The following is a 26,819-nucleotide window of genomic DNA, read 5'->3' as shown; positions in this document are numbered from 1 at the left end:
TTTGGTTATTTCACTACTATCAATTTAAATATGGGCCTGTTTTTGTCTAATCTCTGCATTTTTTAGTTGATCTAATATATAGGGGGAGAAATTGATTACATTTTTTAATAGTATTTTTCAAAAATCACAATAAGTTGCTTGTTGATTTAAGAAATGATGTCTGATCGAAGATAGGATAATCTAGGGTTCATTATTATTCCTTTTTTTCTTTCCTCAAGCGAAAAGGAAAAAAAAACAGTAGAAAACGATGCTAGTGTGTTTTCTCAATGTCGAAAATGGAAAATAATTTTGATCATCGAGAATTTTGTCACCATTGTAGTACTTATTGCCTAGAGGAAAAAAAGTTATTTTCATTGTGATCACGTTACTAATGATTTCAATCAATCAATTTTCGTCACATACAATTTAAGCCAAATTTTTCATTTCCGTTTCATTTTTCAATCAGCCTGCATTTCTCTATTCGAAGAGTTTTCATTTTGTTTACGTTTGTGTACGCGCGGCAATAAGTTATAATTGGTTTGATATTCACATTCACGTGCTTCTTGCGCATAAATCCATTTTCTTTTTATTTAAATCATATGTTTAGCTTTCTCTTTTCACTTTCGTTCAAAATATGAACAGTCACATGTGTGTGGCAAAAGAAAAAAAACCCTTATGGAAACTAATATAAATTCTTATTTGTTATTTTTCTTTTGAAGTTTAAATTCATTTTATCGTAAATCAGGATAGTATACAAACTAGAATTTTATAATATTTTTTTTTGTATTTTGCATTCTCGCGAACATATTCCTGTTATTCTTCATCTTTCTTTTTAATTTTTATCTTTTTTTCGATTCCTTCAACAATTCTCATCAATGTTTCGGGTTTTGCATAGTTCAACATTCAAATAAAAATGACATAGACTGGTCTAAAGAATTTTTTAAACGATTTTATGGCATTTTAATTTGATCGAAGATATGGTAGCTCCATTTTTTTCAGTACTTATTCTTTTTTTTCTTCTTATGACGCGCAATTGGTTGATGATTTCTCTTGTCTTTGTTATATGTAGAAAATCGAATACATAATTATGCTTTTTTTTTGTTTCTTACTTTTTAATAGTTATATATGTACGTGTTTAGTTTTTAGTTTGCCTTATGAATTAAATACATATCTTGATTAGATTTTATTGTAGTTTTTTTTTTTGCTTTTGTTGTTGTTTTCATTTTTCTTCTTCTTCTCCATCGATGTCGAATTTGGTTACAACGCACACAAAGCAGCTAAATCACGTTGCGTATCGTTTGGTCCATAGTCTAGCGATTCGATCATGTTCTTCCCTATTTTGCAGATATTGTGTGGCAATGCTTCCAACGAGAGGATCGGCTGTCAATTGACAAACAAACATTTTTAAAACATTTTTCACTTCAATTACAAAAAAATACATTGAAATAATAATAATAATAAATTATTAGGGCGGTGAAAGGATTTGCATGTAGGAAGATTTTCCAGAGAAATTTTCGACAAATGTATTTTTCCGAGATTTTTTTTTGTGAACGAAAAGTCGGGAAATCTGTCGGCATTTGGATTGGGCAAATATTTTAAGAGACTTCTATTAAATATTGGCAACGCATTGAATGAGGTGCTAAATTCGAAACCCAAACTAAAAATGCCAAATAAATGTTTGAAAAAAACTTACCAGGATTGCAGTCGGTCAAAAGTGAGCAAATGGATAATAATACTTTTGAAATTGTCAGTGCTGGAGACCAATTGTCTTTCAAAATATCCAAACAGATCACACCCTGACTATTGATGTTACAATGATATATTCGTGTCCGGAAGGTTACCTGTCAAACAAAATCAAATCAATTGTACCATGCCGCAATGAAGATCAATTTTAATTAAGACCACAATAACTGAATGGACAAAATTGAACGGAACGGTGTCTTACCTTTGGCGGTTTGAATGGGTATTCCGGTGAGAAGTGTATGTCTAGGAAAAATACACCACCCTCATAAACGGATCCTGGTGGACCCAAAATAGTTGAGACCCATTCATATAGATTATCACCTTTTGGACCTATATTTATTATATATTATTAATCATTATTTTTTTTATTATTATTATCATATTATTATTAATGAATAAATCATGAATTCATACCGGCTGAACAATTTGGTGGTGGATCAAGTGTGATTTCGGCCAATTCCTTCTGTATGCGTTTAGCGGATGTTCCTAATGCCTTGGAAATCTTTGGATTTGGTTTTGGATCTTTTGTTTCTGGCTTTGTTTCTTGCGGTCCATTTACAGCTGATGCATTGCCATTGCTGTTGTTGCTACTGTTACCGTTACCATTTCCACGGCCGCGACCACTGCCACTGCTCGAACCGGCGCTCGATGACATCTTCACAGTTTTAACACTGTCACCACAAAATGCACTTTGTATTTACGTAACTCTCTCTCTCTCTCTCTCTCTCTCCACGGACGAACAAACACGCACAGTCGAACGAAATGCTTCCGATGACTGATGCAAACCAGATATCTGGAGATATCACTTGAAAGTAGAAAAAAAATCGCAAGTTAATTATTGTCATGTCACAATCACTATAAAGAAAGCAACATGGGCCGAACAATGGAACAAAGGGAACCCGTGTATAGAATATTCTATAGGATATCCCATATAATTACGATAAATTAACACAATTTTTCGATTCATAAATTTCTATATCATTTTTTTTTCAGTCGAATTAAATTTCATGAAAAAATCACACTCGTCATTTCTATGACCGATACTGTTGTCTGACTTTGAATCGACGCGAAATGAATAAAACCGAACGTACAACGAACGCGTTTAAAATTGTGATTACGTGAATATTTTTCATGAATTTTTAAATTGAACGCAGATTTTCCCGATGAGATTTTCTAATCTTTGTATTAAAAAAAATTCGCTACGAATATATGGTGCAATACGAAAATTTTTTGCAAAAAAAAAACTCTCTCATGAAGACGGCCATTTTGAGACATTGCCGAAACAAAAAAAACCGATATTACATTAATCATATTTCGCTAAGTCGGCTTTGCGTTGCGAACACTTTCGTTGAATAATTGAGAAATGGACACTATTCGAAATCGTTTCAATTCAATAAATAAAACATTGATTTGTATTTTGTATCGTAAATTAATGCCCGAAAAAACGAATTGTCTTCTGCACTTACACAGTAGAGATGGGATTCTATATTCACATACACAGGTTATAACCTTTAGCTTTGTTACAGCATTTTGTGAAAAGAAATGGTTTCTCAATTTTTTTCGATAAAAATTTCTATCAAATGTTTACCTTCAAGTACAATCTGCAGACAAATTGGATATCAAACACGCTAATAATTCAATTGAATATTTTGTTGAATGAAAATAATAAAAATTCACTGATTTTTTTCTACTCTGTGTCGCTGTCTTTTGTGCACACACGCACTACCTTTGCTTCGCTATTTTCTTACTGAAGTGAACAGAAACCGTGTGTATCGTTTACAAAGCAGCATTCAGCACAAGCACAACACGAACAACAGAGACAGTCATGCACATATACTGATGAAAACTGTCATACACACGCGCACATACATACAATCTCACACAATACGATTTGAACGCCATGCAATCAACGTACATGCACGCATCACAACTCAATCTATTGATATAATAGCATAGAGGCAACATCAGTGTATGCGATATACACGAATGTGGCGTTTTACATATGTGTTTTCACACATTCAATTTTCTTGTCTATCGAATAATTTAAAAAATGTTCCGTTTCTTCTGTTAATTATACGATTTATTTACACTATTTACTCATAACATTTTTGGGTTTTTGTTTCAAATTATAAACTTCATTTAAAAAGACTGCTTAACATAAACTTAGAAATAATAGATATTAAAATCTTATTAATAATGTTACTATTTTGAATTTTTCTTAAGACATTTAATCAACAAAGAGTCAGAATTATTTTTATGTTTCTTTTCATACCTGTTGCTCGGTTCATCCGCGACCAAAGGTTCAAGTTTGGTAATTAGGCTTTGCTGGTTGTCAATCATGGAATTCATGAGCGCCTGGATGCCGATGTTGCTCTCATTGATCGAATTCAAGGCCACCGCCATGGAATTCAAGGCCTTACTCATGGTATTCAAATGTTTGCTAATCCCCATCATATTTTCTTTAGATTTTTTAGCAATATCCAAAATTTGTTCCAGCGGTCGTTCTGGAATTGTTGGTGAACCAGTTCCTGAAGCCATCACTTCGTTCGAAGTATTAAAAGCTATGAATGGTCATAAATAAATTCCAAATTGAACTCACTTTGAGTGTTAACAAAGTAAATCTTATTTACCTGTATTTTCATCAAATGATTTTATAGATGGTAATGAATCATTTTTACTTTGAGGTGTTTTCGAGCCTGAGTCACCAGAATCACTTGCCGAGCCAGATCCACCAACATTGTTGTGAATATGCTTGTTTGGATCTTGAACCGATGACATTTTACGACCTTTATCTTTGTTACAGAAGTTTGTAAAAAAAAATGTTTTCTCAATTTTTTTTCGATGAAAATTTCGATCAAATGTTTACCTTCAAGTACAATCTGCAGACAAATTGGATATCAAACACGCTAATGATGAAATTGTTCGTATTTATTTGAATGAAAATAATAAAAATTCACCGATTTATTTTCTACTTTGCTTTGCTATTTTCTTACTGAAGTGAACAGAAAACCGTGTGTATCGTGTAAAAAGCAGCATTCAGCACAATCACAACACGAACAATCTCTCACATACGTGCACTTATGTACACACACTCGCACAATACGATTTGAACGCCTTCAAAGAGCACCGTATATATGCAATCAACATACACGCACACAACACAATCTTTTGACAGAATAGCACACAGGCAATACCAGTATGCGTTATGCACGAATGCGGCGTTGTGTTTATTATGCCGACGATTTGGTTTACACATCAAACATGAATTTGTATGCGTGTATTCACGCATTCATTCGATTCCTTCTTTGTTTTCAATCTCTCTTCTTTCTTTTTCGTTTTCAATGTCGATTATGGCAATTTATACTCTGTCGTTTCGTATATACTTGTTTTTGCTTTCAAATACATTTGGAAATTCATAATAAGAGAATTTATTTTGATGGCAAACGCTAGGACATCTCATAGCGAAACATAACAAACAATGGCAATACCAAAACAAAAACAAAAAAATTCAAATTGTTAAACGGATTTTCGTGGATTTTTATTCAGATACTCAATAAAATAATTTAAAATTAAATGGATTTCTTTGATTTAAAAATGCGAACCGTGTTGTCAGCACCTCCTGAAATCATGTACTTTGGATTTGACCAGTCGCAATCGTGTACTTTATCTTCGTGCCCAAGTAAATCGTATAATGGTGCTTTTGGACTTCTCATGTCCCACAATTTCACGTAGTTATCATACGAACCGGAAATAAATAAATTCTCTTCAGTTGTTGACCAACAAACCGATTGAACCCATTGCGTATGCCCCGCATATGTATTCTTGACGATGGTTCCAGCTGTGAAAAACAGAAAAAAAAACATCATCGATCTATTCAAATTTTGAAATATGTGTTTTGTTTCAGTTGTACCGGTACTTACAATTACTTCTCAAATCGTACAAGCGAACATTTTTATCTGCCGAACTGGTAACGACCAATCCGTTTAGTTTGGAGTGACTAACATCGAAAATTGGTTTATTGCCGTTGATTTCGGATTTGATGCCGCCTTGCTCCAAGTCCCATACACGCAACGTATGATCCCATGATCCGGTCAAAATGGTTTCTTCGTTCAACCATTGAATGCCAGAGATAGCTTCACGATGACCGGATAACGTTTTGATTGGTGTACGAGTTTGTTCACCCTTAAGCCGTTTACTTGATACTTCGCCATCATCGTCATGCTGTTCACATGACCATATCTTTAGCATTGTGTCCCAACTGCCAGATGCGAGTAGTTTGCACGATTGACTTGTTGCCAATGAATCAACACCACGCTCGTGTCCTTTGCACACATAAATACAATCGACGGCATTCGTTTCGATATTCCATTCCCAAATCATGACTGTTTGATCTTGTGAGGCCGATGCAAATGTGGCCACCTTATCGTGTATCGAAATCCATGAAACGGCTTTGATTGGGGCGGAATGACCCGGTATTGTCAATAAATGCTTGCCATTCACCAGCCAAATATTCACTGTATTGTCATAACATCCAGTCAATATCCTAAACAAATTTACATTTTTATTGGGTGTTTTCATTGACAATAGTTACAATACTCACCATTTGCCATGTGTTTGTACAGCAGATACCCAATCGTCGTGAAGTAAACAATCTTGTGGCTCTGGCACTGGGAATCGTTCGACATATTCAATTTCAATAACATCTTCAAACGACACCGATCGCTCTTTCAAATGGTCATTCAAACGGTATCTGAAAAATATTGAACAATTCAATTGAACATTCGAATTTGAATTGGACACACATGTTTGTTGGAAACATACCGTAAGAACTCGTTCAATACGATGAATTCGAAAATGATTGGTTTGGAACTTTTTTCATCGACATTTTCCTGCAGTAACGCATTTACAAATGTATTCAACTCCTCTTGGGACACACTAGCACCGATCGAATATGGAATATCGGGCACCGCATATCTAAAGATTTTTTTAAAGAAATTGCCTCATTTAAATTTCCCGTACTTGTTCTATAGAACCTAACCCCACATGGTTTGTTATTTACGTTGATATTTTTTTTATTTTTAACTTACTGTTGTTGTTTGGTGATAAGACGAATTTGAACCTGTCCTTCGCCCGTTTCAATCTCCATTTTTCCCAACTTCTAGAAATATTTTTGTCAATTATCAAGAAAATAGCCTCAGATCCGTTTGAAATTGTGTGTTTTTACGTATCGTGACAGTAAAACAAATACACGTTTCTACTCAAAGCCATGCCATTTGACAGACTGACATCTGTCAAAATTCGCCGCAAACCAATACATTGACACCGTTAGCGTGCGTTCACTAATACAACAATAGCGGTCGCTGTAATCCAGGATTATTTCGCAAAAAGGCGCTCGATTCAACAATATAATTTATAACAAGAAGAAATTGGCAAATATTTTCGTTTTTCTTCACATTTCATGGGTAAATGGTGGTTTGTATGACACATTGGTATAGATCACGAACGGATTAATAAATCTATCAAACCGGTTTCAAAAAAGAACTATAGTGGACAATATCAAATACTCAAAACTTAAATTTGGTTTACTCCAAAAAGACATGTAAATAAACGTTGGATTGGGAAAGAGTTATTAATTTCTGCAAGTGTAAATTTAGTTTGAAAAAAATTGTCAATGTATATTCAGCATTTTGGCTTCACAAATTCCATATGGGGATACTTATTGCTAATACTGTAAAGCGTTTCATAAAACCTAGGAAGGCGTCCGCTCCTTATACTGTATTTATTACCTGAACGATTGGTCTTTTCTTTTGTATGTATTTGAGGAGGAAGAATGTATTTAAAAAAAACAACACCTAATGTTTCTTACCATTTTATCACAAGGAAAAGACTTTTCAATCACAATGTGCTACTTATTTTCACGAAGATATCAAAGAAAATCGCAATCAAATTGAAAACAACCAACAATTAGCTTCAGAGTTTCGCGGAGTTTATCACTTGAAATAATATGATGTTTTTACATCATGATAATTATTCTAGAATTTTATTTTAAAAGGAAAACAACAGCGTATTCTTTTCAGAATAGTAACAGATGTTTGCACATTTTTGACATTTATTTATACACTTTTATATAGAAGGGTGATTTCATTTAACAATTGAAAACCGTTTTTATTTATTGTCATCCTCGTCACCACTCTCCTCGTCGTCAGTAACAGTTTGCCCCAATTTTATAAGCCGTTGTCGATACTTTTTGATTCGGTTTTCCTACATCAAATAAAATGAAAGAAATTTCGTTATTAAATTTTGTACTTGAGTCGTTTTTTCGGTTGGCTAAAAGTGAACGCACCTGATCGGTCAGCAGTTCAAGTAAATCCTCTTGGTCCTTTCTCAATTTACCGATTTCGGTTAATCCCAAACTTTGTTCGGTCATTTCGAGAGCGTCATTCAATTTGGCGTTCAAACTATTTACCTCTTCTTCGAGTCGATGATTTTCCGTTTTATACATGTCGACATCATTGGTCGAATTCACATGATTATTATTGTTATTATTCGTCGAATTAGTGTTTTGATGACTATTGGTGGCTGCTGCCAGCTGTGCTTTTAGCAAAATATTTTGGTCAAATAGTTGTGCATTCGTCTGTTGCACCTCAGCCAATTGTTTCTTGACATTTTCAATTTCTTCTTCGGATCTCTTTGCCGCAATTTGAAGATTTTGTAATTTATAATCTTGACTGCGAATGATTTCTTTGTATTGACTTATGACCCCGGATGCATTCTGATGCTCTGGCGAATTTGTTACGTTCTCAATGTCCGTAAAGTTTTTCACAATGATTCCTATTTGATACAAACAAATGAAAAGTTTCGTTAGTTTTTCGTTCCATTTCACATTAGTTGTGTGGAAAAGTATAAAATTACCTTCAATATTCTTAATTAGTTTGCAAAATTCATAGTCTAATAGTAGTTCCGAAGCGCCCTTGGCTCGAATCTGTGGTATTTTAGCGGCTCGGCTGTATGCTTCATGCTTTGTCACTTCACCCAATTTCTTCGTGTATATTTCCAATCCAATTCGTTTCTTAACCAATTGGCATAAGTCTTCGCGTTGATAATTTTGCACAGAATTATCGTTGAATTGAATGCTCATGCCCATGAGAAAGGCGCACAGACTCTGCACCAAATATTCATTGTCATCATGTTCGTTGGCGCTGATTTGTGAAATGAGATAGGCCGTTGTGTTTGGAGTATTAAGAAATGACTTAACCGCCAATGGGCAATCGTGCAACCATGTACACAATAACATCAAAATGCCAAGTTTCGATTGAAGTTTGTAGTTGCTGGTTTGCAATAAAGTCGTACATTGTTGAAGCAATGAAATTGGCTCACTGCCCGGTGTTGTGGCCAATAGAACTCGAAGCAATTGTTGTTTCTGCTCATTATTTCCGATGAGCGCGTGCATGAGAGAGACCAACGAAAACCAATTCGACAGCGCGTCCGCACTAAAGAGACCACCGCACAGCAATTGACCGGCTGTGAACGTTGTAACGCTTGCTGTTGTCGGCAATAGTGTTTGAACTAATTTTATTTGGCCAATTTGATTGTTATAGAGAAAACTCTGGAAGCAATACAATACGGCAGTACGTAGTGTCAATGGTTGTTTATCGTTTACCTAAGGAGAATCACAAAAGAAAAGAATTAATTTAAAATAATCGAAAAATAATCGTAAAACAATCAATAATAATAAGTAAGTAATTTTTAAGTGATTTGCCCTTAGCTTTTACCATTGACATGAGAAGAACAACGATGGCCGGTTGTGGTGGATTGCTGGGCGCCAAAATTGAATTGAGATATTCTTGATTTTCATTATCACCCCGAATTACTTCGGCAACTGTGTTTATTGTTTCCGTCAATACGTCTGATGGCACCCCACTTCCCATCAAAATCTTACACAATGTTTCCAGCAAGCCACAGTTTCGCATCGTTTTTTGACATGAGGTTATGATGATCTGTGAATTGATTGGGCTAACTAAAGCGCGGACAATTTGTAGCATACAATGCATGTTTGATACTTTTTGCGGTGTCCAACCGGATTCGTCGAGCTCTGGTGGAAGCACTAACATCGGAGCCAATCGTTGGATGTAGGAACCTTCTTTGAAAAATTGCTGATTGCTTGAATTATTCTTCAATAAATGAATCATTAAAATAAGACAATCTTCCACCACGATCCCACCATCCGAAAAACCCTCGTCACGTATCACATCGAACAATCGATCGAATGCATTTTCGAATGCAACAATTTTCTGTATATTTGCATTGCCCTTGATCAATTCAATGAGCAATAAAAGGGCATCGTTTCGAATCACCTCACGTGTGTCCACCAATAGATCCATCAATTTTGATACGGCCATTGGGCTCACCAAAATTATGTCTTGAATGTCCTTATGACGATTGGCCAACAGTGATGTAAGTAATTTGATAGCCGGCCATCGTACTTTGAAATCAATTTCTTCGAGAAAACTCAAGACGGTCGTCACATTTTCGGGCGATTTTATAAACATTTCGGTGAATTGTTCTCCAATGTTTGCTGATACGGTGGGATTGTCCATTTCTTCGTCGAATTGCTCTTGTGATGTTATATTGCACAGTGTGTCCAGGGCATAGCCAACAATTTCGCAATCACTTCGATCCATTTCGAGGATTTGTATGAGTGCTGACATTCCCTGGGCACCGACCTCAACACGATATTTACGCGACAATGACTTTAGAGCACGGCACGCATCACGACGATCTTCGAGCAGCGTTGACGTTGAAACACGATCTACTAATCGTTCAACCTGCGAAAAAACAAAAAAAGAAAGAAAAATAGAGAAAAAATGAATGAACAATTATTTCTCTAAAAAAAGTAGAATGGAATATTTCGCTTTGGTGTCAAGTGTTAATCAAAAGAATTAAGAAAAGTTATGAAGCTCAAAATGGTTTAAAAAAGGTGTGAACAAAATTTCATTTTTCATCTTTCAAGATGTTTTTTTGTGTGTAAATGGTCAAATGTGTTATCCTATCAGTACACATCATCTGCATTCTATGGAATATACCTGTTTTCTTATTTGCTCAAAAAAATCGTGTGTGGTGTATGTGGTTCGTTATGCATGTCCGTTATGATAACTATTCAAGTTCATAACCGAGCACATCTTCCAAACTGTAGCCAAATAATTTAAAATCAACCGCGTACAATTTATATAGACTTTTCGTCACGCTAACCGGAATTCGATTAAAATATTCACGCAAATATTCACCAGTGCGCGATGTGCGTTGACTCGTCGGAAAGGTGATATTAACACCGGCCAAATGCAATGCAAGCGCTGAGTCGTCAATTAGTGTTTCGTACTTTCCAATTACATTATATTTGATCGCACACGGATGACATAACTTATTTATAGGTTCCCAGTGTTCGTTAAACGAATTAAACGATTGATTTGCTTGATTGTTCATGCTTAGTTCAGGTGTTAACAGATACATAATGAATTCATTGAATGTGACGTCATGGCCTCGATTTAGCGAATCGGTTGCTGCATTTAAACGAAATGATTTAATTATTTGCCGACCAATACGTTCTTGGAAATATCGAGCACTTGGCATATTTCCTTCGAGCTTATTGCGATAGGCTGACAATAGCCGCTCGAATGGATGACGAACGATAATGAAACGAGTGTATTGTGTTAAAACTGTTTCACGTTCGTTCGGTGTTAATGCATTGAATTTACGAAAAATTCCGGCTGAATGAGCCATCGCGGCCGGTATTTTCAGTGGATCGGTGCCGTTTTTCCATTGATCTGTCATCAACATTAAAACACGTTTCCAATTTGTACAGGCAACTTTTGGCACGTAACAATAGAGAAATTTGTGTTTATCGTCGATTATCATGTGATCGAGTTGATCGTCTGGTATGTCAGCTATGTCTTCGATAATTGATTGTGATTTTAAATTGGCACACACTTTTTGCACTTGCTCCTGACGCAATAAATTATTTGCCTGGGTCAATTCAAACCCATGACTATTCAAACGAATATTATGATTGTTCTCGTTCTCTACGATTAAAGCAGGCAATGGTTGCACGTCAATTAAAATGCATACTATTAAAATTAAACACAGCGAATTTGACACACGAAATGTGGAATTCAACATAGCTCTCACTATTTTAATTAAATCGTTTGAATGCAACATTTTTTCGATTATTTGTTTTCAGCTATGCATATAAAAACCGATTGAACACATACAATTTGATTGACTTTAATTTGGATGGTTACGGACTCTTCAGAATTGAAGAAATTCACGAAAAATTGAAAATTAAAAAAATTTGTTCGACTAAACACCACAATTTCTAATCTATTTTAAATTACGGCTTTTTAAATTAAAATCTCTTTTTTTATTCAATTTTCATGAAAATAGTTTGTTTGTTTTTTCAAATATTGTTTTAAATTCTTTTTTGAAACAAAAATCATTCACTTTATTCTAAATCGTACTTAGGCGTTGGCAAAACACATATATCACAACGAACATGAATAGTTCAACTAATTAGTCATTCCCTTATTCTCCACTCTGCGATAGTCGTAATTAAAAATTGTTCACTTTCAATTGAATGAGTCTTGGGCTTTAATGACGCTGTACTGATCGGCTCAAGGTGATCAAGTGTATTTCAATACAATATCTAAGCAAAATTCATTATGAGAAAAAAAACATCTTTTCTCTCTGTCTCCAATACACGATTCATATTCGGAATCGAATTTTTTTTTTCTTATTACATTCCGTCGTTTTTGAATAAACTACAGTATTTTATAGAGATTCGATACGAATGAAACTGTCAGTGTTGCTGCATGTGCTTATATTAAATATATTTTATAGTTTTTTCAAATATTTGACACTTGACTTTTGAATTACGTTCGACCGTTTCGCGTTCGAATTCCTTTCTTCGATCCGTCTATTTTAGTTTGTCTTTTAATTTGTTTCGTTGCGATCTACGGTCGATTTTAATTTTTTTCACAAATTTCAATGTGCATTTATTGCATACATTATATTCGCTTAGCGTTTGTTCATCGTTAATCAGAACATCTGTGTCATTTTTCAAATAATATGTTCGCCAGATGTATTTCCACGAAATGTTTGGAATAGTTTCGCCGGAATGATGTCGTTCAAATTGTTGCTTTGATATGACATTTGGTTCGTTTGTGTTTGTACGTTGTCGATACCGTAGAGCGGTGAATGTACGTCGAATGGCCGCTTTTAAATCACGTACGGTGCTATTTTTCGGCACAATGACCTTAAGCTCTTCATATGGTTCACGTGTCAAATACACTTTAATTGATTCACCATTCACGATTGCAATTTCGGCTGCAATCTCTTCGGCTGTTACATCATAATTTAAATCACGTAATGCAGGTGTTTTGGCAAATAAATTTTTCAAACGTTCTCTTGTCTCGTTGCGTAAATGTTGATGATTTTTCGATAGTTCACAGCTCGCTTCAAAATCCGACACAACATCCGTACTATTCATGTTTCGAACACTGAATGGCACACCACAGAAGAAAAAAAAACAAATCACAAAAGAGAAGAAAAAAAAAACTTGTTGGTTGATTCGGCGCTGACAAAAATTCCACGTATAATAAAAGCAACGAGAATTCACACGTCGTCTGACATCTTTGCTGCGTGTATGTTTTGTCTCGTTTTTCTTTCTGTCGCTTCACCACCGATCTGACAGATGGTTGGTGCTATCCAGCGTCTGAATGATTTGTGCACTTCGACTCTCTCTCTTTTCGTCTTTTGCATCCTCTCCCCTTCCATTCATCACACATTCACACACACATTTAAAATATATGCTATTTTTTTCTTCTATAAAACATTGTGTTGCAGACACCGTACGCTCTGATATTTTTTGCTATTTCTTCATAATTCCATTCTCATAACAAATCGAATAAAACGGAACAATTGTACAATCGATTACAATCAACACAATGTAAACGAGATGACAATGAGCATAAAAAAATAACACAATTACGAAATATGGTAGATTGACACACTTTAGACCATTTTATGACACAATTGGTTTTTATCGATTCTTTTTCTTTTAATTTCGCTTAACATATAATGAAATAAATAATATGAAGAAGGGTATTTACTGTTTCAGCACCACTTGGCTGTACTCCAGGCTCAGGCGAACCCAACACACTTTTCAATCCACTTTTGAAAAAATCCATTTCCGATTTGTTTTGATTTCGGACCAGATAAAATTTTTGTGTTTTCTCTTTTTTTTTCCCCCAAACAAAACGATAAAGTTAACGCGATGACCGGGCTATTTGAATTATATCTCCGATTGTTTGTCGATTGAAAGTCGTTCTTCAAATGTTTGTTTTGACAATTTTTTACTAAACGTATACCGAACCAAATTGGATCGCTATCAAAAACATAGATTGACTAAAATTAAAGCGATTCTTAATTAAGCGATTTGAATACCAAAACATTTTCTCGTATTGAACACGTCATATTGTCATTTGCGAAAGTGCGAGAAAGAGACACAGGGAGAGATAGCGACCGAGTTATTCAGCGCTTGACAGTTCAATTTTTGTATGTATTGAATTGTTTAACTTGTTTATGCGCTTGTGCGAAACCAACTGTCAACGTCACTTATTGAAGTACTAGATTTCAATCAATTGAACATTTATACTCACCGTTGTATTTTGGTATTACAAACAATTATCTTCTTTCTTTAGATTCATTTGTTAATGCACATCTATGCGCTCAAATAGAATTTGACTTTTGGTCGATTGTTTTTGGATGGATTTTAATAAAGAATGTTTAACTTTTAGCTAATGGTAAAAAATCCCAAATCGAAAGTAGAATAGTGTTAGATTTCTTATCTTGTTATTTTCAGTATTTTCGTAAAAACGATACCTGTAAGAAGATCTCAATCTTCGCTGGATTATTTTGATGTATGGCATCTGTGATTTTGATTATACAAATCGGTATTTTTCTCCAAATAACACGTAATTACCATATCTTGATTTGTCATGAACTTGGAGAACAAACAATTTTTGAGATGAATCTTGACAAAAAAGGTTTCATGTGCTAGTAGAAGTTAGTGGGAAAGTCAACCATCATGAGTCCCTGTATATTGATATAGGCGAGAAAAAACTCGCACAATAATGCGCCATCTGTTGACGTGGTTATCAATGTATGTAATTACAAAGACGGAATTGTTGGATGGTGTCTTGACTAAATTTTCATATCGGTTGTTTTGAACCACAATTCGCGCACGTCACCAGATGGCGTTTTTACAATATGACATCTCTCAGTCATGATGGTTGGGGAAAGTATCCATATTTTTTTTGTTTGGGTCTTTTGAATGAGAGAAACGAAATGGGAGATTTTATACTCACCGGCTTAGCAATTAGCAATATTAGCAAATTGTAGTAAACATTTAAAAAAGAAGTTCCCGTTAGAATTTGTTTCAAACTAAAAACGGCCATAAAGAATATATTACCTTTGAATATTTTCGAAACAGCGCCAAGGTTTAAGCAAATAAAATGCCCAAATTTATTGTTTATGAATCATATATTTGTGGTAGACTTAATTCGATAATATAATTTTGTCAGATTTTTTTTTTGCATTTTGCTAATCTTAAATGTTAATTCATATAGTTTTTATTTTATTTGTTTGTTTGATTTTTTGTGTAAATATTTCATCTGTCATTAGAATGTACTTATAATATAGAATTTCTCTCTACACGAATCGAATTGTTATTGGGTTTTGTTATCTAATGTTTGTTCTATCATACATCTATCGCTGTCCCTTTTCACTCAATCCGTTAGTGCTTTCAATAAAAGTGTCGACAATTATCTTTTTTTTATATATATAGTTTAAATTTCAAATCAATTTGAAGTTGTTTCTCTATTCAAGTATATGTTTATAAAGCTATGATCCCAATTTCAGCTGATATATTGGTACCTTATTGCTAAGTTCAATCACGAATGCTCATCGAAAATGTATACTACTGGAAGGTGTTTTTTTTTTTTTAATTTAGAATTAATATGTTTGATGTAATTTGCATTAGTAAGTCAGAAAATTCAAGCGTTTCGAAGTCGAAAACTTCAAGCGATCTAGCATGTGTGCTTTGCTTTCTTTGCGTTTAGCAATGTGCTTTGCATATTAGAATAAAAAGTTGTAGTGCCTAAAATGGGTCTAAGACCAATGTGGATAATTGTGAAAACTGAAACGATCGATGAGCATATTGTGAACTTAATCATTGTGGTCCCTTCAATCAGACGAAAAAATCAACAAAAATTCTAATGAAAAATTCAAAAAATTAAATAGTGCTTAGTTGTTGGTTTTCATTTATTTCATTTACGTACATTTAAATATTGAATGTGCATGTTTTATTCATGTTACTAAAACTAGGTGAAGCAGCGATGCAAATCCATGAACAACATTTTTTTAGAGAAAAATAACCGAAAAATGATGAAAATGTGATTTAGGCTGCGCATCGCTATTCGCAGTTGATATAGGAATATAATATATATTATTTATCAAATGTGGAAATTGATTAAGAAAACATTCAAATTCCGTTTAGTTTCAACAATAGTCTACCAAGAAGATTTGGTCTTAAACTAAAAAAAAAAAACAAATCTCTCTGCATCCGGTGAAAATTCCATAGACGAAACGAGAAAATTCCCACATGAATTTAAACTTTAAATTGCACCACCGTAAATACTCTCTAATAAACTTTACGATGTGGATAATGTATGCTCTTTTTTTGAACATTTTATATTACATGAAGTTTACTCTAATTTTCCATATATGTAGATCTATATTATGATTTGAACGCCGTTTACAATACGGACAGAAAGGCGCGATATATTCCAACCATTTTACCCGAAACTCTATTATTTATGATTATCATCTATCTATATCGATTACTCTATTCCAGTTAGATACATGTTTCTTTTTTAAATTCTGCTGTTTTTCTCTACGTACCGCCTAATTTAACACGTCGATTTTGATATCTTAATGGCATAGCATTTATATCAAAATATACATATGCTATGTGGTTGGCTAGAGTGCACGTCTACCCTATTTAATTAATATGTCGACCTTTTTTTTAAATATGAGTGAGTGTGTTTAGTTCACGAATACTATTTGCATATACTTTGAAACGATGACAATCAAACTGAAATTAGATACTCATTAAATTTGATTGAGGATTTTATTGTTGTTAATGTACATAGTTATAATCTAGCGGAAAAATCGGACAATTTGGAGAGAAATGATTTGCACTACCGACGGAATTGGATTTTGAGAGGGGATGAAGGCTCATTTCATAAACGCTGCATAATGAACGGCGATGATGATAATTATCTTTTATTAAAATGTTATTGTTCGACTGAAAGAAGTCACTCAAAAGAACATTGAACGTATTTGGAGTGTTTTTTTTGTCAATGTTGGATTTGAATTGAGTAAGATTTAATGGATTCAAAATGCTTAAACGAGATAGAGCGAAAGAAGGAGAGAGTGAGAGAAATAGAGATTAAATTCTATTGAAGGATTAAATACTGTTCCTTTTGATACTGAATAAATAACAAAACTGGATTATCCTATTTAAAGACTTAAAAGCAAGTAGATGATAAAATGGTTCGTTTTCAAAATTCTACGCTCATGAAATGGCCCCATCGGAATGTATTTTACAAGATATTAATTTTATATAAATATAGTCATTTTTTTCAAATAAATTTTCTTATAGGTTTTTATCAAAATACATCATATCTGTTAATATGAGCAAATGTTTGTGTCATAAGAGCTTTTTCCAATAGCATTTATCTGTGCAAGTCTAAGAAATCGAAGAAAGGAAAGCAAGAATCGTTTGAATTTAAGTGTGAGAGAAATTCGCCGTCTCTTTTTGTTCACATTTAATCCACTTTAATTTCGCCAAAGTGTCTGTAAGATGATGAGCTCAGACACATTTAATGTGAAACATTTGTTTTTGACATTTCGACGTGAATTTGAGCTTTTACAATATTCCGATTTCCAAAGTTGGCGACTGACTGGATCGGAACGATTACGAAAGTGTCACATTTTGATCAAAACAATTTATCAATTATTGCAAACTATCATTATAATTTTGTACTCGCTCGCACCGAGTTATAAATGAGAAAATGGCAATTTCCAATATATTTATATATACCATAAACACGATATTTTAAGAAAATTTGCAATAAATCATCGTTTAAACGCTTGATTTGAATAGAGGCGTAAGTTATGTGCGAGAAAGTGTGTCTGTGTTAGATAAAAAGAGTGTGTGTGTGTGACAGTGACAAAATCAGAGAATTGCCATTATATTTTGGAAGATATTATATCGTGGAAAAAGTTTGATTGTATGCTTGAATAAGTTTAAATCAACTTTCAGTTACGCCGAATTTTTCATTTTGCAGTTTGCATCAACAGTGAGTACTTATTCGACTCAACGAACATGATAATCCGGGGCGACGTTGTTCAAGTGATTTCATCTTTTTTTTTTCTTTTACTCTTATCGGATTTCTGGTGTATATATATTTGAAAATACGATTGCAATTTTGTGTGCAAGAAGAATGTATAAATATATATCCGTCAATTCAATTTTCCGAATAAAATATGTATGCACGAAAAAGTTAATCGTCTTTAAAGTTGTACAGCATATCATATTGTGCTAAATGCGGTATGCATCCTTTGCTCGCCCGCGCCAAAGAGTGTGTGTGTGTGTAAATGACATAAAGAACAAAAGTGAGAAAATGTTCATAAAAGATTCAGAAAATAAACAACAATAACAGCGCATTTCATTTGCATTTTTCATGTGAAAATAGTTTTTTTTCGGATGTTATCTACAAACGGTTTCGACAGATTTTTTTCTCAAATCAGCAGATGTCAGTTTTCTTTCACCGCCGTTTCCAAGCATTTTTTTTGTTGTTGTGGGTGTGTGCGGTGAATATAAACAATGTCAGAAACATGCATATATGTTTGATTTTTTTTTTCAAGAAAATTTTACGCGAATTTCACGATTTAAATTTATAAATTCAATTTGTAATCTCTCAAAATTACGCTGAAAATTGCGAGAAAAAAGACGTATATTATCTAGTATATTATGTTTAAAAACCTGAATGTGTTGGAAAATCCATTTATTTCAAAATGACATGCATGACGTCAAATGCATGAATTTTTTGGTTCTTCATCCATACGTCAAGGATGTCATCGGATAATGTTGGAAAAATTTATGGTTGAAGTGAAAAGAATTTGATGCACCAGTTTTAAGATCAAAATCATCACTAAAACCTTGGAAGTATTTCATAATTCTCATAAAGAAGCTCATGTTGTTAGTTTGTTATGGCATTCCACTTGAAAATTCTTCGCATTAAATTTATGTATAAGTATACTACTATACATATATGCGCCTTAACCTCCTGATGTGTGCACAATGTGAGAATTTGTGAAAATTGGATTTTTATTATACCGCCTGACATGAGAGAGACAGAGTGTGTACGATGGAAAAAGCAACATGCGGAAACTAATTATTAATTATTATATTGCCATAACGATCTTTTATCCTTAACATACAGTGTTATTTTTGATATATTTCGTAAAATATTTATGTTTGTTTGCCGTTTCTTCACATTTTGTCGCAGGTAATTTTCTGCGTACCAAAGAAAAGTTTGCGCTCAACACAGGCGAACTGGTAAATGTAATTCCAAATTTTTCGAATCAACTTTCATTAATTTTATGGTGGTTCTGCCATGCAAGCAGTGTTTCCATCAAATGAATTTAAATGAAAGCAAATATTTACCGTTCAATGTGTCGACATTTTCGTACACAATAATTTATTTCTGTCAGCTTTTGAAAAAAGTATAAATTCACTAAACGAAAAGCTCGTCGGTGAAAAATAAAAATGTACACCTCTTCACCAATGCAAGCACTCTCAAACAAAAACTTTGCGATTTTTCACGTTTGACAATTTTCCATTACAAATAATTCATGGTACTTGTAAATAACCGTAGTGTTTGAATTTTAGCGCCACTTTTCATTTGTTGTGCGGTATTTATGTGCTTTCATTGATTGGGCTAGGTTATATGCGTTTTTCACCTGTACCCTTGCGCTTTTACCATGCCAACGATAGGAAAAACTAAGCAAAAAGAAATTCAATTTTTGCGAAATGCTCAAGAGATTCTGCCAAACTGGATTTTCCATTTTTGCTCGTCTCTCATCTATTTGAGTTTAGACTTTGAAATTAAAATTAATGATACCTTAGTTGATTAAGTTATTTATGGTGGAAGTCGAAATCGATGGGTAAAATAAACAACATATTTTCACCGTTGGAATCTTTCAAGCGTCGCGTCGAAGGTAAGACACACCAAATGAAATTGCTTCACACAAAGTTTTGAACCAATTTTCTTTTCAAACAAAAAAAAATCGATTTTGTCGTGTTACGGAGAGAGAACGCATTTGAGTGAAACCTAGTCATTGCGTTAAGCAATAAGCACAGTTTAAATAAATAATATTCGCGCTATGAAATGTGAAGTACTGTGTGAGAAGAGCTTTAATCAAAAAGGAAATTATTCAAAATTTAAAATGAAATTCCATTTGGTAAATGGTTGCAGCGGCAACAACAGCAATTATTTATAAAAATTCCAGCATATACAAAATGCAATTTATTACAAGTCTAACTTATGTGGATATGGAAATTCTCTAACTCTCTTTATTAATTCAACAACAGTTATACTTCATACTTAAAACTTTCAATTGTATCTGTCACAGAGAATCTGCCACTTTCTCAATTATCATGCACACAAACTGAAGCGATATGTATGTGTGCAGAGCAAAACTATAAGTGAATGAAAGTCTAAATAAAATTGGGCCATCTCGTTTCAACAATAAAAAAATGTCTACCCTTTGCAAATGCGACTAACGCATATATGTTTTGCACTCATTTAAAGAGGATAAGCTCAATTAAATTGGTCACTATATACTTCGTTCCCTAATACATTCCCTTTTTCTAAAGTCGGAAATAAAATGTGTATATCGTAAATTTTTCATATTAAAAAAAGCAAATATAAAACAACAAAATTGCTCACGAAAAATCCGCAAAAAAAAAATAATAATAATGATTTAGCTTGTAAGAAATCATGAAAACAAGAAATAAAAACAAAACGTCTGATCTTCTTAACACGAAGTTTTTATTACGCTGAAAATGGAACAAGTGGATATTATTATGATAAATTCGCTTTGGTTCGAATGTTCGTTTTGCTCATTCAAGAGATTACTTATTTTTTTGTTGTTGTTGTCTTGGAATGATATGAAAAATCTGAGGGCATTTCAATTTAGAAAATGTTTGTGTAATCGCTTTGCGGAAGAAAGCAATTGCCGCAAACAAAAATTCATTTAAACTGGAACTATGTTCAAAAATAGAGATAGAGCGCGTAGTGTTAAATAAATATGTATAATGTGCTTTCAATTTACTTTGAAATGTGTTTTTTGCGTGTACTCTTTTGTTGTTGGCTTGTTCATTTGTGGGATATCTATTGTTGCCATTACTCCCACCCCTTCTAAGCTTAAATGGTAGTGTAAATATCAATTGAAAGCACGAACAATGTATTTTTTTGTTTTGTTTTGTTTTGTTTCAGTGTGAAAAGTTTTGCAACAAATTTTTAAATTCCTAGAGTAGATGTAAAAATAACATATAAAAGTTGAATAAAGTTTTTCTTTAAAGTTTGTTTCTGTTTTTATGTTTGTTGTTGTTTTAAGTTGAAATCTAAGATGATGAAGGCCTTTCTACATTGGCATCTGGATCGCTAGATTCTTCAGTCGATAAAGAAGGTTGATTTGATGTTTCTGCGCACGCAATAACACAATTATACAAATTAAAAAACGACGCCGTAAGTAAAAGAAAATTCCAAAAATAGAAACGAAAGCGAAAAGCAAAAAAAACACATTGCTAGAATTAATTAGTACCTGCAACTTCTTGTTCCTTCCAGATGCGTTTGTTCTCTTTCATGCATGTAATCCATGGTTTTTTTATGAGAATTCTTTGCGGTTGTGATGGATCGCTTTTTGATGTATTTGATGTCGATTTTTGCGATTCTTCGGCAATCGTGCTGTTGTCGGTTGTTTTGTTCCCCGTTTGTGATGCAATTGGTGTTAAAATAAGTTCGAGTAAATCAGCACAAACGGCTAAACTTGGTTCAACAATAACTTCAATGAAAACGATTTGTGATTTAGGTATAACAGTACTGTTTCGATCGCACAATGGGCTGATATCCAATCCAAGTTCGCGCTCCAAATCGCCTTGCCGAAAGAATTCTTCGATCAGCAACATTGTCCATCGATGATGAATTTCCCATTTCTTTGCCGGATGCGATATATCACAGCAATGCAAAATGAATGAAAGTGCTTTGAATTTCAAATCAACGTTGGTCTTATTGTAGTGCGTGTCGGACGATGCAATCGCTATGAGACTTTTCATATTTTTTAATTGTTGATTATGAAATGACATATCGGTCGATATGACCATATCGATGACCAAATTTCGAATCTCTTTATACTCTTCACGTGATAAACTACTGAATATATTATATTCGTCCTCTTTGAGCATACGAAATGCGGCGCTGGCATGATGATTTTCCAATACGGCACGATCATTGTACAACATTGCCATGTCGGAGCCGGTGTTTATGTGAAAGCTATTTGTTGTGCCAGTGTGCTCGTAGTCATGGATTAATGCCGCAATTAAAATGGCAAATATTTCCAAATCGGTCAAATAGTGCATGACACCGGTTTGTGATAGCATGTAATGAATGGTTTGTGCCACATCGGCCGCATGCAAATTATTATGATAGGGATTTTGATAGCGACAGTAACCTTCTTCAATTTTTACAAGAAATTGCTCCAAAATCGTTGGTGACACCTTGAATTTGTGTATGATGCCGTAGCGATTCAATAGATCGTAGCCTAAGTATTTGATTGGTTGGCCATTTGTTGCTGTTGCTAGGGCGAATTGATCGAACGACCAATCGTCCAGTGTCTTCATTCAAATTGGGAGGGAGAGAGAGAGAAAATACGAAAATTAAAAGGTAATTTGTTTGTGGAAATTGTGATTGATTAAGACGTTGGACATGTGTTTTTCCATTCTTCTTCTGCTTTCTTTTTCTTTTGGCTTTTTTTGGCATTCTTTTCGAATTCATCCATATTTACCTTTAACACTTTAACCACCTCCGGTGGAAATTGAAGCATTGCAGTGCTGGACACCCGTCGATAGATTCGGTCAACGAATATACCAGCACGTATTGCATGTGCGACGGTACGAAATTTGGGCTTTTCTTCGGTGCGCTTTCGTGTTGTGACAAGTTGTCGAGTAAATGTCGATGCCAACCATTCGCGAACTTCGGGTGGAACCTTATGATAATCAAAAGAACAATTAAATCGAACTGGCATTCAAAAATACAAAAGCGAGTGCAAAATACATACAGCATCAGGCTGAACTTCTGAAAGCTCATCATCTTCATCGGCAAGACGTCTGTATTTACGCCAAAATGACAAAAAGAAGAAAAAAAGAAGCGGCGACGATGACATGGGTATCAAATGGAATGTTAACACAGCATGACGAAATCACATAGTTTCCGATAAAACGTGCGTTTTATGTGACATCCGCAGATATACAAAATACACACATTCAAAACACATTTCGATATACATATAGACCGTATGAACGGATACAAAAAGGCGCAGAAACAAAACAAAAAAAAGAGAAATATATTTGATTAGCTGAAATGTGTAACATTTGTTTCCATCATTATTTACAACTGTTTATGTGGATTTGTTTTCGACAGAAATGGAAGGGATAGATCGACTAAGGCAAACAAAACCAAACTAAAAAACTATTGGAAATGCTTCTAGTTGTGAAAATATTATATATAAATAAAATAATTATATACCATCCGCGCAGCAACAAGTTAAGGAACATACGACTAGACAACATAAAAACCGTTCAATAAAATTATGGGAAATACAAACGACCATATTCAAATAGAAAATAAAACAAAACGACTATATTACCAACATCATAACCCACACACAAATTCCAAACAAAAAATACACTACACACAACAATGTTCAATTGATTTTATTTTTATTTTATGCTAAAAACAACGTAACAAATGAAACAAACTAAAAGAAATAAAACGAATGGTTATTAATAAGAGTTTTTAACGCGGACTTCAACATCATATGAAAGTGTTTTTGTTGCACTAGTTCAGGAAAAGTAAAATAGTAAGTCTTCGGTTAACAAAAGGGAAAGTACTGCATTGGGTGTGAGTGTGTGTGTGTGTCGGTGAATGGATGTGAGGTACTTGTTTTGTTTTACTTCGGATTTTGAGGAAAGAAATGCAATAGAGAAAAAGTAGATGATGTACACAAATTGACTAATGATTCTACTGAAATAGAGAGATAGAGATAGAAGGGCAGATAGAGAGAGACAGAGAGAAGAGATGTATTTCTTTGTTGGTTGGAGCGGGTATAATAAAATACAGCAAACAAATGAAGTGGAAAAAAAGTAATCTGAAATCACTCGGTAGGTTTAAACACCATGCCAACATCTACTTAAAGAATGTTCCAACATTAGTTGATGATGATGATGAAGATGATGATGGTGGGAGCTCAATACAAAATCACTACATTACAATAAATCGAGTTACGTCGAAACTAAATATACAAGTTTTGCTAAACAAACGCATACGTGATGGCAAATATTATGATTTATGTTCGCCTCACTGACGCACATACGATGAAAACATCAATTTAATTAGGCTCCTTTTTCCATGTAAATTGATCAATTACAGTTTGTTGTTGGTATTATTCGTTATTCGGTTTTTTGATGTTGTATAAAATAAATGGAGCCATGAGGCACATTATAAGCAATTTACACAGCAATGCCTCTTTATTACAGATTTGGTACATAATCATATCTCCGGTACTTGCACGTACCGAATGTAATTTGAATATTTTATTTTTGTTGACTGTTCATTTTCCGATGATGTTATCGGCTTCTGTTAACGGAAAAATTCTCATGCTACATAGAAAAAAAACTGATGTCATTTTGCGTTGCTTCAAATGAATTTTCCATCGAACGCCTTTTCAAAATTGAAAAGTCAAGGAAAATTCGTACTTTGTTAAATAGAAATTAAATGCGGCGGAAAACCGCTTCGTCTACATGACATTTACACTTTTTGTGGGTGGGAAAAGATCAAGATGTTTGAACTACGATTTACATTCTATCAAATAACATTCATTAAGTATTTAATCTGATTGAATGATTAAACACAAAGGAATACATTGAGTGAAAGTGGAATTATTTCAAATATTGTTATACACTTGGATTTAAATCAAAAGAAAAACACACTTCGTCACACATGTCTATTAAATCATTACACACTACTAATCGTATTTGGTACGGAATATTTGTGCGATGAGGTATTATTATTATTTCAATAAAGTCTAATTGATAACGCCATTGTATAACGCCAGTGTAACGGTGGTGGCTTATCGGAATATACAGGACCTATGTATATTTGCTTATTATTATGTCCTTGAGGTATAAATGTCACACAGGCTAAAGATTATTGGGGAAAAGAAAACAAATATATATTCAACGCATTGATCATGCACAAGAGATATAGATCTTAATTGTTGATAGGAAGAGGCTGATAGATAGAATAGCAGATACAGAGAGAGAAAGAGAAAGAGAGGGATGGAGCACACCAAAAGTTATACAATACTAACAAAGTTAATAAAATCACATACAACGAAAATAATTGTAAGAGAACTAGTCTACCAATTGATTACATTATAATGCTTTGATATACACATCGGAAGGGGATGCTTAAGAAAACTACCGTTCAAAGATCGACAACAGAGTGAGAACTTTGAAAATACACTTTATTACAGGACGTTCAATTTACATAAAACACATTAATTCTCTACCATTATTGGTGTTCCACACACACATTTTCCCATTGAATCAAAACGACGTGATAACGATACCATGCTCTTCGCTTGTAATAACCGTTATCATTGTTCTGAATACAATGGATTTGAGGAATGAAGAAGAAAGGAATTTGTGAATTTTTCAAAAATAACTTTTTTTGTACATTGAACATGCTTTCGATTCAAATCAGGAACGATATTATTAACATTGGCATTGACGTCTCATTTCCAACGATATATCTTTCTATTCACAATCTACCTTTGGAAAAGAGACCAAGTTGAGAAAAACGATTCCTAAGCAATCGAGAAAAAAAATACAAAAAAAAAAACGGTCTATGTGTATAAAAAAGAGTGGGAACACATTCATATTTAGTAATACAGAGATAAAACAAAAACCGTTCAAGAGAAATAGTGTTGGAAAAAGTGTGTGTTGTGTGTGTGAGAGAGACAGAGAAAAAACAAGTGTTATGGTGTAGAATATTCACATTTCAGTTTGATTAGAATCAATTCGGCTAGAAGTAGTGCTAGTAGTAGTGGTAGTAGAAGTAGAAGAAGAAGTATGATCGGCGCAATACCTCTGCACTTTCGAATCGTTGTCTTTGGTTGATGCGTCAGTAGAGTGTTTTTTCTCATTAGCTATTTTACTTTCTTGTCTGTACCGGAAAAAAGAACAATGTGGAAAGAGAGAGAGATGTTGCTATATGTATAAGTATTGTCTTGGTAAATTGTTGTAGATGTAAAAGAAAGTTGTTATATTTTTTGTTTGTCTAATCTGAAAGAAAATGAAAATGTTTGTTTTTTGGGAATTTTGGGGGCAGGAGGAAAAACAAGTGATCAAAAGAGAAACTTAAACAAAAGAAAAACTCGTCCTACATGAAGGGAAAAAAAACAAACAAAACAAGAATAACTACACAGAGATAAAGTGATAAAGAATTTTCGCTATTCAATGTTGTGCTTAATGAAGTAGAAATAGAATGGATATCAAAAAACATTATATATTATTCGTTTCTCTCCAAACAGGCAGCCAGTATAAAAGAGCGATAAATAATTAAGATGAATGAATA

The 26,819-nt window shown here is 33.8% G+C and overlaps 5 protein-coding genes across 15 annotated transcripts in view; all 5 read right to left on the bottom strand.

Moving 5' to 3' along the window:
* Positions 1 to 539: 539 nt before the first annotated feature.
* LOC116341609 (ubiquitin-conjugating enzyme E2-24 kDa) lies at positions 540 to 4,786 on the bottom strand. 3 transcript variants are annotated; one of them, XM_031768778.1, is made up of 5 exons: positions 4,589 to 4,737; positions 2,137 to 2,527; positions 1,925 to 2,052; positions 1,673 to 1,820; positions 540 to 1,359 (listed from the first exon to the last, which is right to left on the bottom strand). In XM_031768778.1, exons 2-5 carry the CDS (start codon positions 2,375 to 2,377, stop codon positions 1,262 to 1,264), a joined length of 615 nt encoding a protein of 204 aa, XP_031624638.1. In that variant the 5' UTR covers positions 2,378 to 2,527; positions 4,589 to 4,737; the 3' UTR covers positions 540 to 1,261. The 3 variants fall into 3 exon arrangements, with proteins under 3 accessions (XP_031624638.1, XP_031624637.1, XP_031624639.1); XM_031768777.1 differs by lacking the exon at positions 4,589 to 4,737 and adding an exon at positions 3,311 to 3,485; XM_031768779.1 differs by lacking the exons at positions 540 to 1,359; positions 1,673 to 1,820; positions 1,925 to 2,052; positions 2,137 to 2,527 and adding exons at positions 3,781 to 4,283; positions 4,353 to 4,514 and having other exon boundaries at positions 4,589 to 4,786.
* Positions 4,787 to 5,229: 443 nt separating this feature from the next.
* On the bottom strand, positions 5,230 to 7,009 carry LOC116341599 (ribosome biogenesis protein WDR12 homolog). Its single transcript, XM_031768761.1, has 5 exons — positions 6,810 to 7,009; positions 6,544 to 6,696; positions 6,323 to 6,472; positions 5,643 to 6,265; positions 5,230 to 5,560 (listed from the first exon to the last, which is right to left on the bottom strand). The coding sequence occupies exons 1-5, from the start codon at positions 6,866 to 6,868 to the stop codon at positions 5,292 to 5,294; spliced, it is 1,254 nt and encodes a 417-aa protein (XP_031624621.1). The 5' UTR covers positions 6,869 to 7,009; the 3' UTR covers positions 5,230 to 5,291.
* A 780-nt stretch (positions 7,010 to 7,789) lies between these two features.
* Positions 7,790 to 14,250, bottom strand: LOC116341620 (general vesicular transport factor p115-like). Its single transcript, XM_031768793.1, has 5 exons — positions 13,884 to 14,250; positions 9,495 to 10,547; positions 8,635 to 9,382; positions 8,066 to 8,553; positions 7,790 to 7,983 (listed from the first exon to the last, which is right to left on the bottom strand). Exons 1-5 carry the CDS (start codon positions 13,959 to 13,961, stop codon positions 7,888 to 7,890), a joined length of 2,463 nt encoding a protein of 820 aa, XP_031624653.1. The 5' UTR covers positions 13,962 to 14,250; the 3' UTR covers positions 7,790 to 7,887.
* On the bottom strand, positions 10,433 to 13,546 carry LOC116341670 (carbohydrate sulfotransferase 14-like). The gene is made up of 3 exons (XM_031768874.1): positions 12,692 to 13,546; positions 10,806 to 11,946; positions 10,433 to 10,547 (listed from the first exon to the last, which is right to left on the bottom strand). The coding sequence occupies exons 1-2, from the start codon at positions 13,259 to 13,261 to the stop codon at positions 10,876 to 10,878; spliced, it is 1,641 nt and encodes a 546-aa protein (XP_031624734.1). The 5' UTR covers positions 13,262 to 13,546; the 3' UTR covers positions 10,433 to 10,547; positions 10,806 to 10,875.
* A 1,046-nt stretch (positions 14,251 to 15,296) lies between the features above and the next one.
* LOC116341770 (calcium/calmodulin-dependent 3',5'-cyclic nucleotide phosphodiesterase 1-like) overlaps positions 15,297 to 26,819 on the bottom strand; it is an 83,106-nt gene continuing 71,583 nt past the window's right edge. For 7 of the 9 annotated variants that reach the window (XM_031769055.1, XM_031769049.1, XM_031769048.1 and 4 more), the window contains 4 exons: positions 23,242 to 23,290; positions 22,969 to 23,169; positions 21,730 to 22,798; positions 15,297 to 21,609 (listed from right to left, as the gene is read on the bottom strand). In XM_031769055.1, coding sequence (XP_031624915.1) covers positions 21,530 to 21,609; positions 21,730 to 22,798; positions 22,969 to 23,169; positions 23,242 to 23,290 — 1,399 coding nt within the window. In that variant the 3' untranslated portion in view covers positions 15,297 to 21,529. Of the gene's footprint in view, positions 21,610 to 21,729; positions 22,799 to 22,968; positions 23,170 to 23,241; positions 23,291 to 26,240; positions 26,409 to 26,819 lie in introns of all 9 variants that reach the window. The other 2 variants (XM_031769051.1, XM_031769053.1) reach the window with 2 other exon arrangements.

Source organism: Contarinia nasturtii, unplaced genomic scaffold, assembly GCF_009176525.2.
Source record: "Contarinia nasturtii isolate CC-2019 unplaced genomic scaffold, AAFC_CNas_1.1 Cnas_scaffold_745, whole genome shotgun sequence".
Taxonomy (NCBI): Eukaryota; Metazoa; Arthropoda; class Insecta; order Diptera; family Cecidomyiidae; genus Contarinia; species Contarinia nasturtii.
The sequence above is the reverse complement of the archived record's forward strand: the minus strand, read 5'-3'. Positions and strand labels throughout refer to the sequence as shown.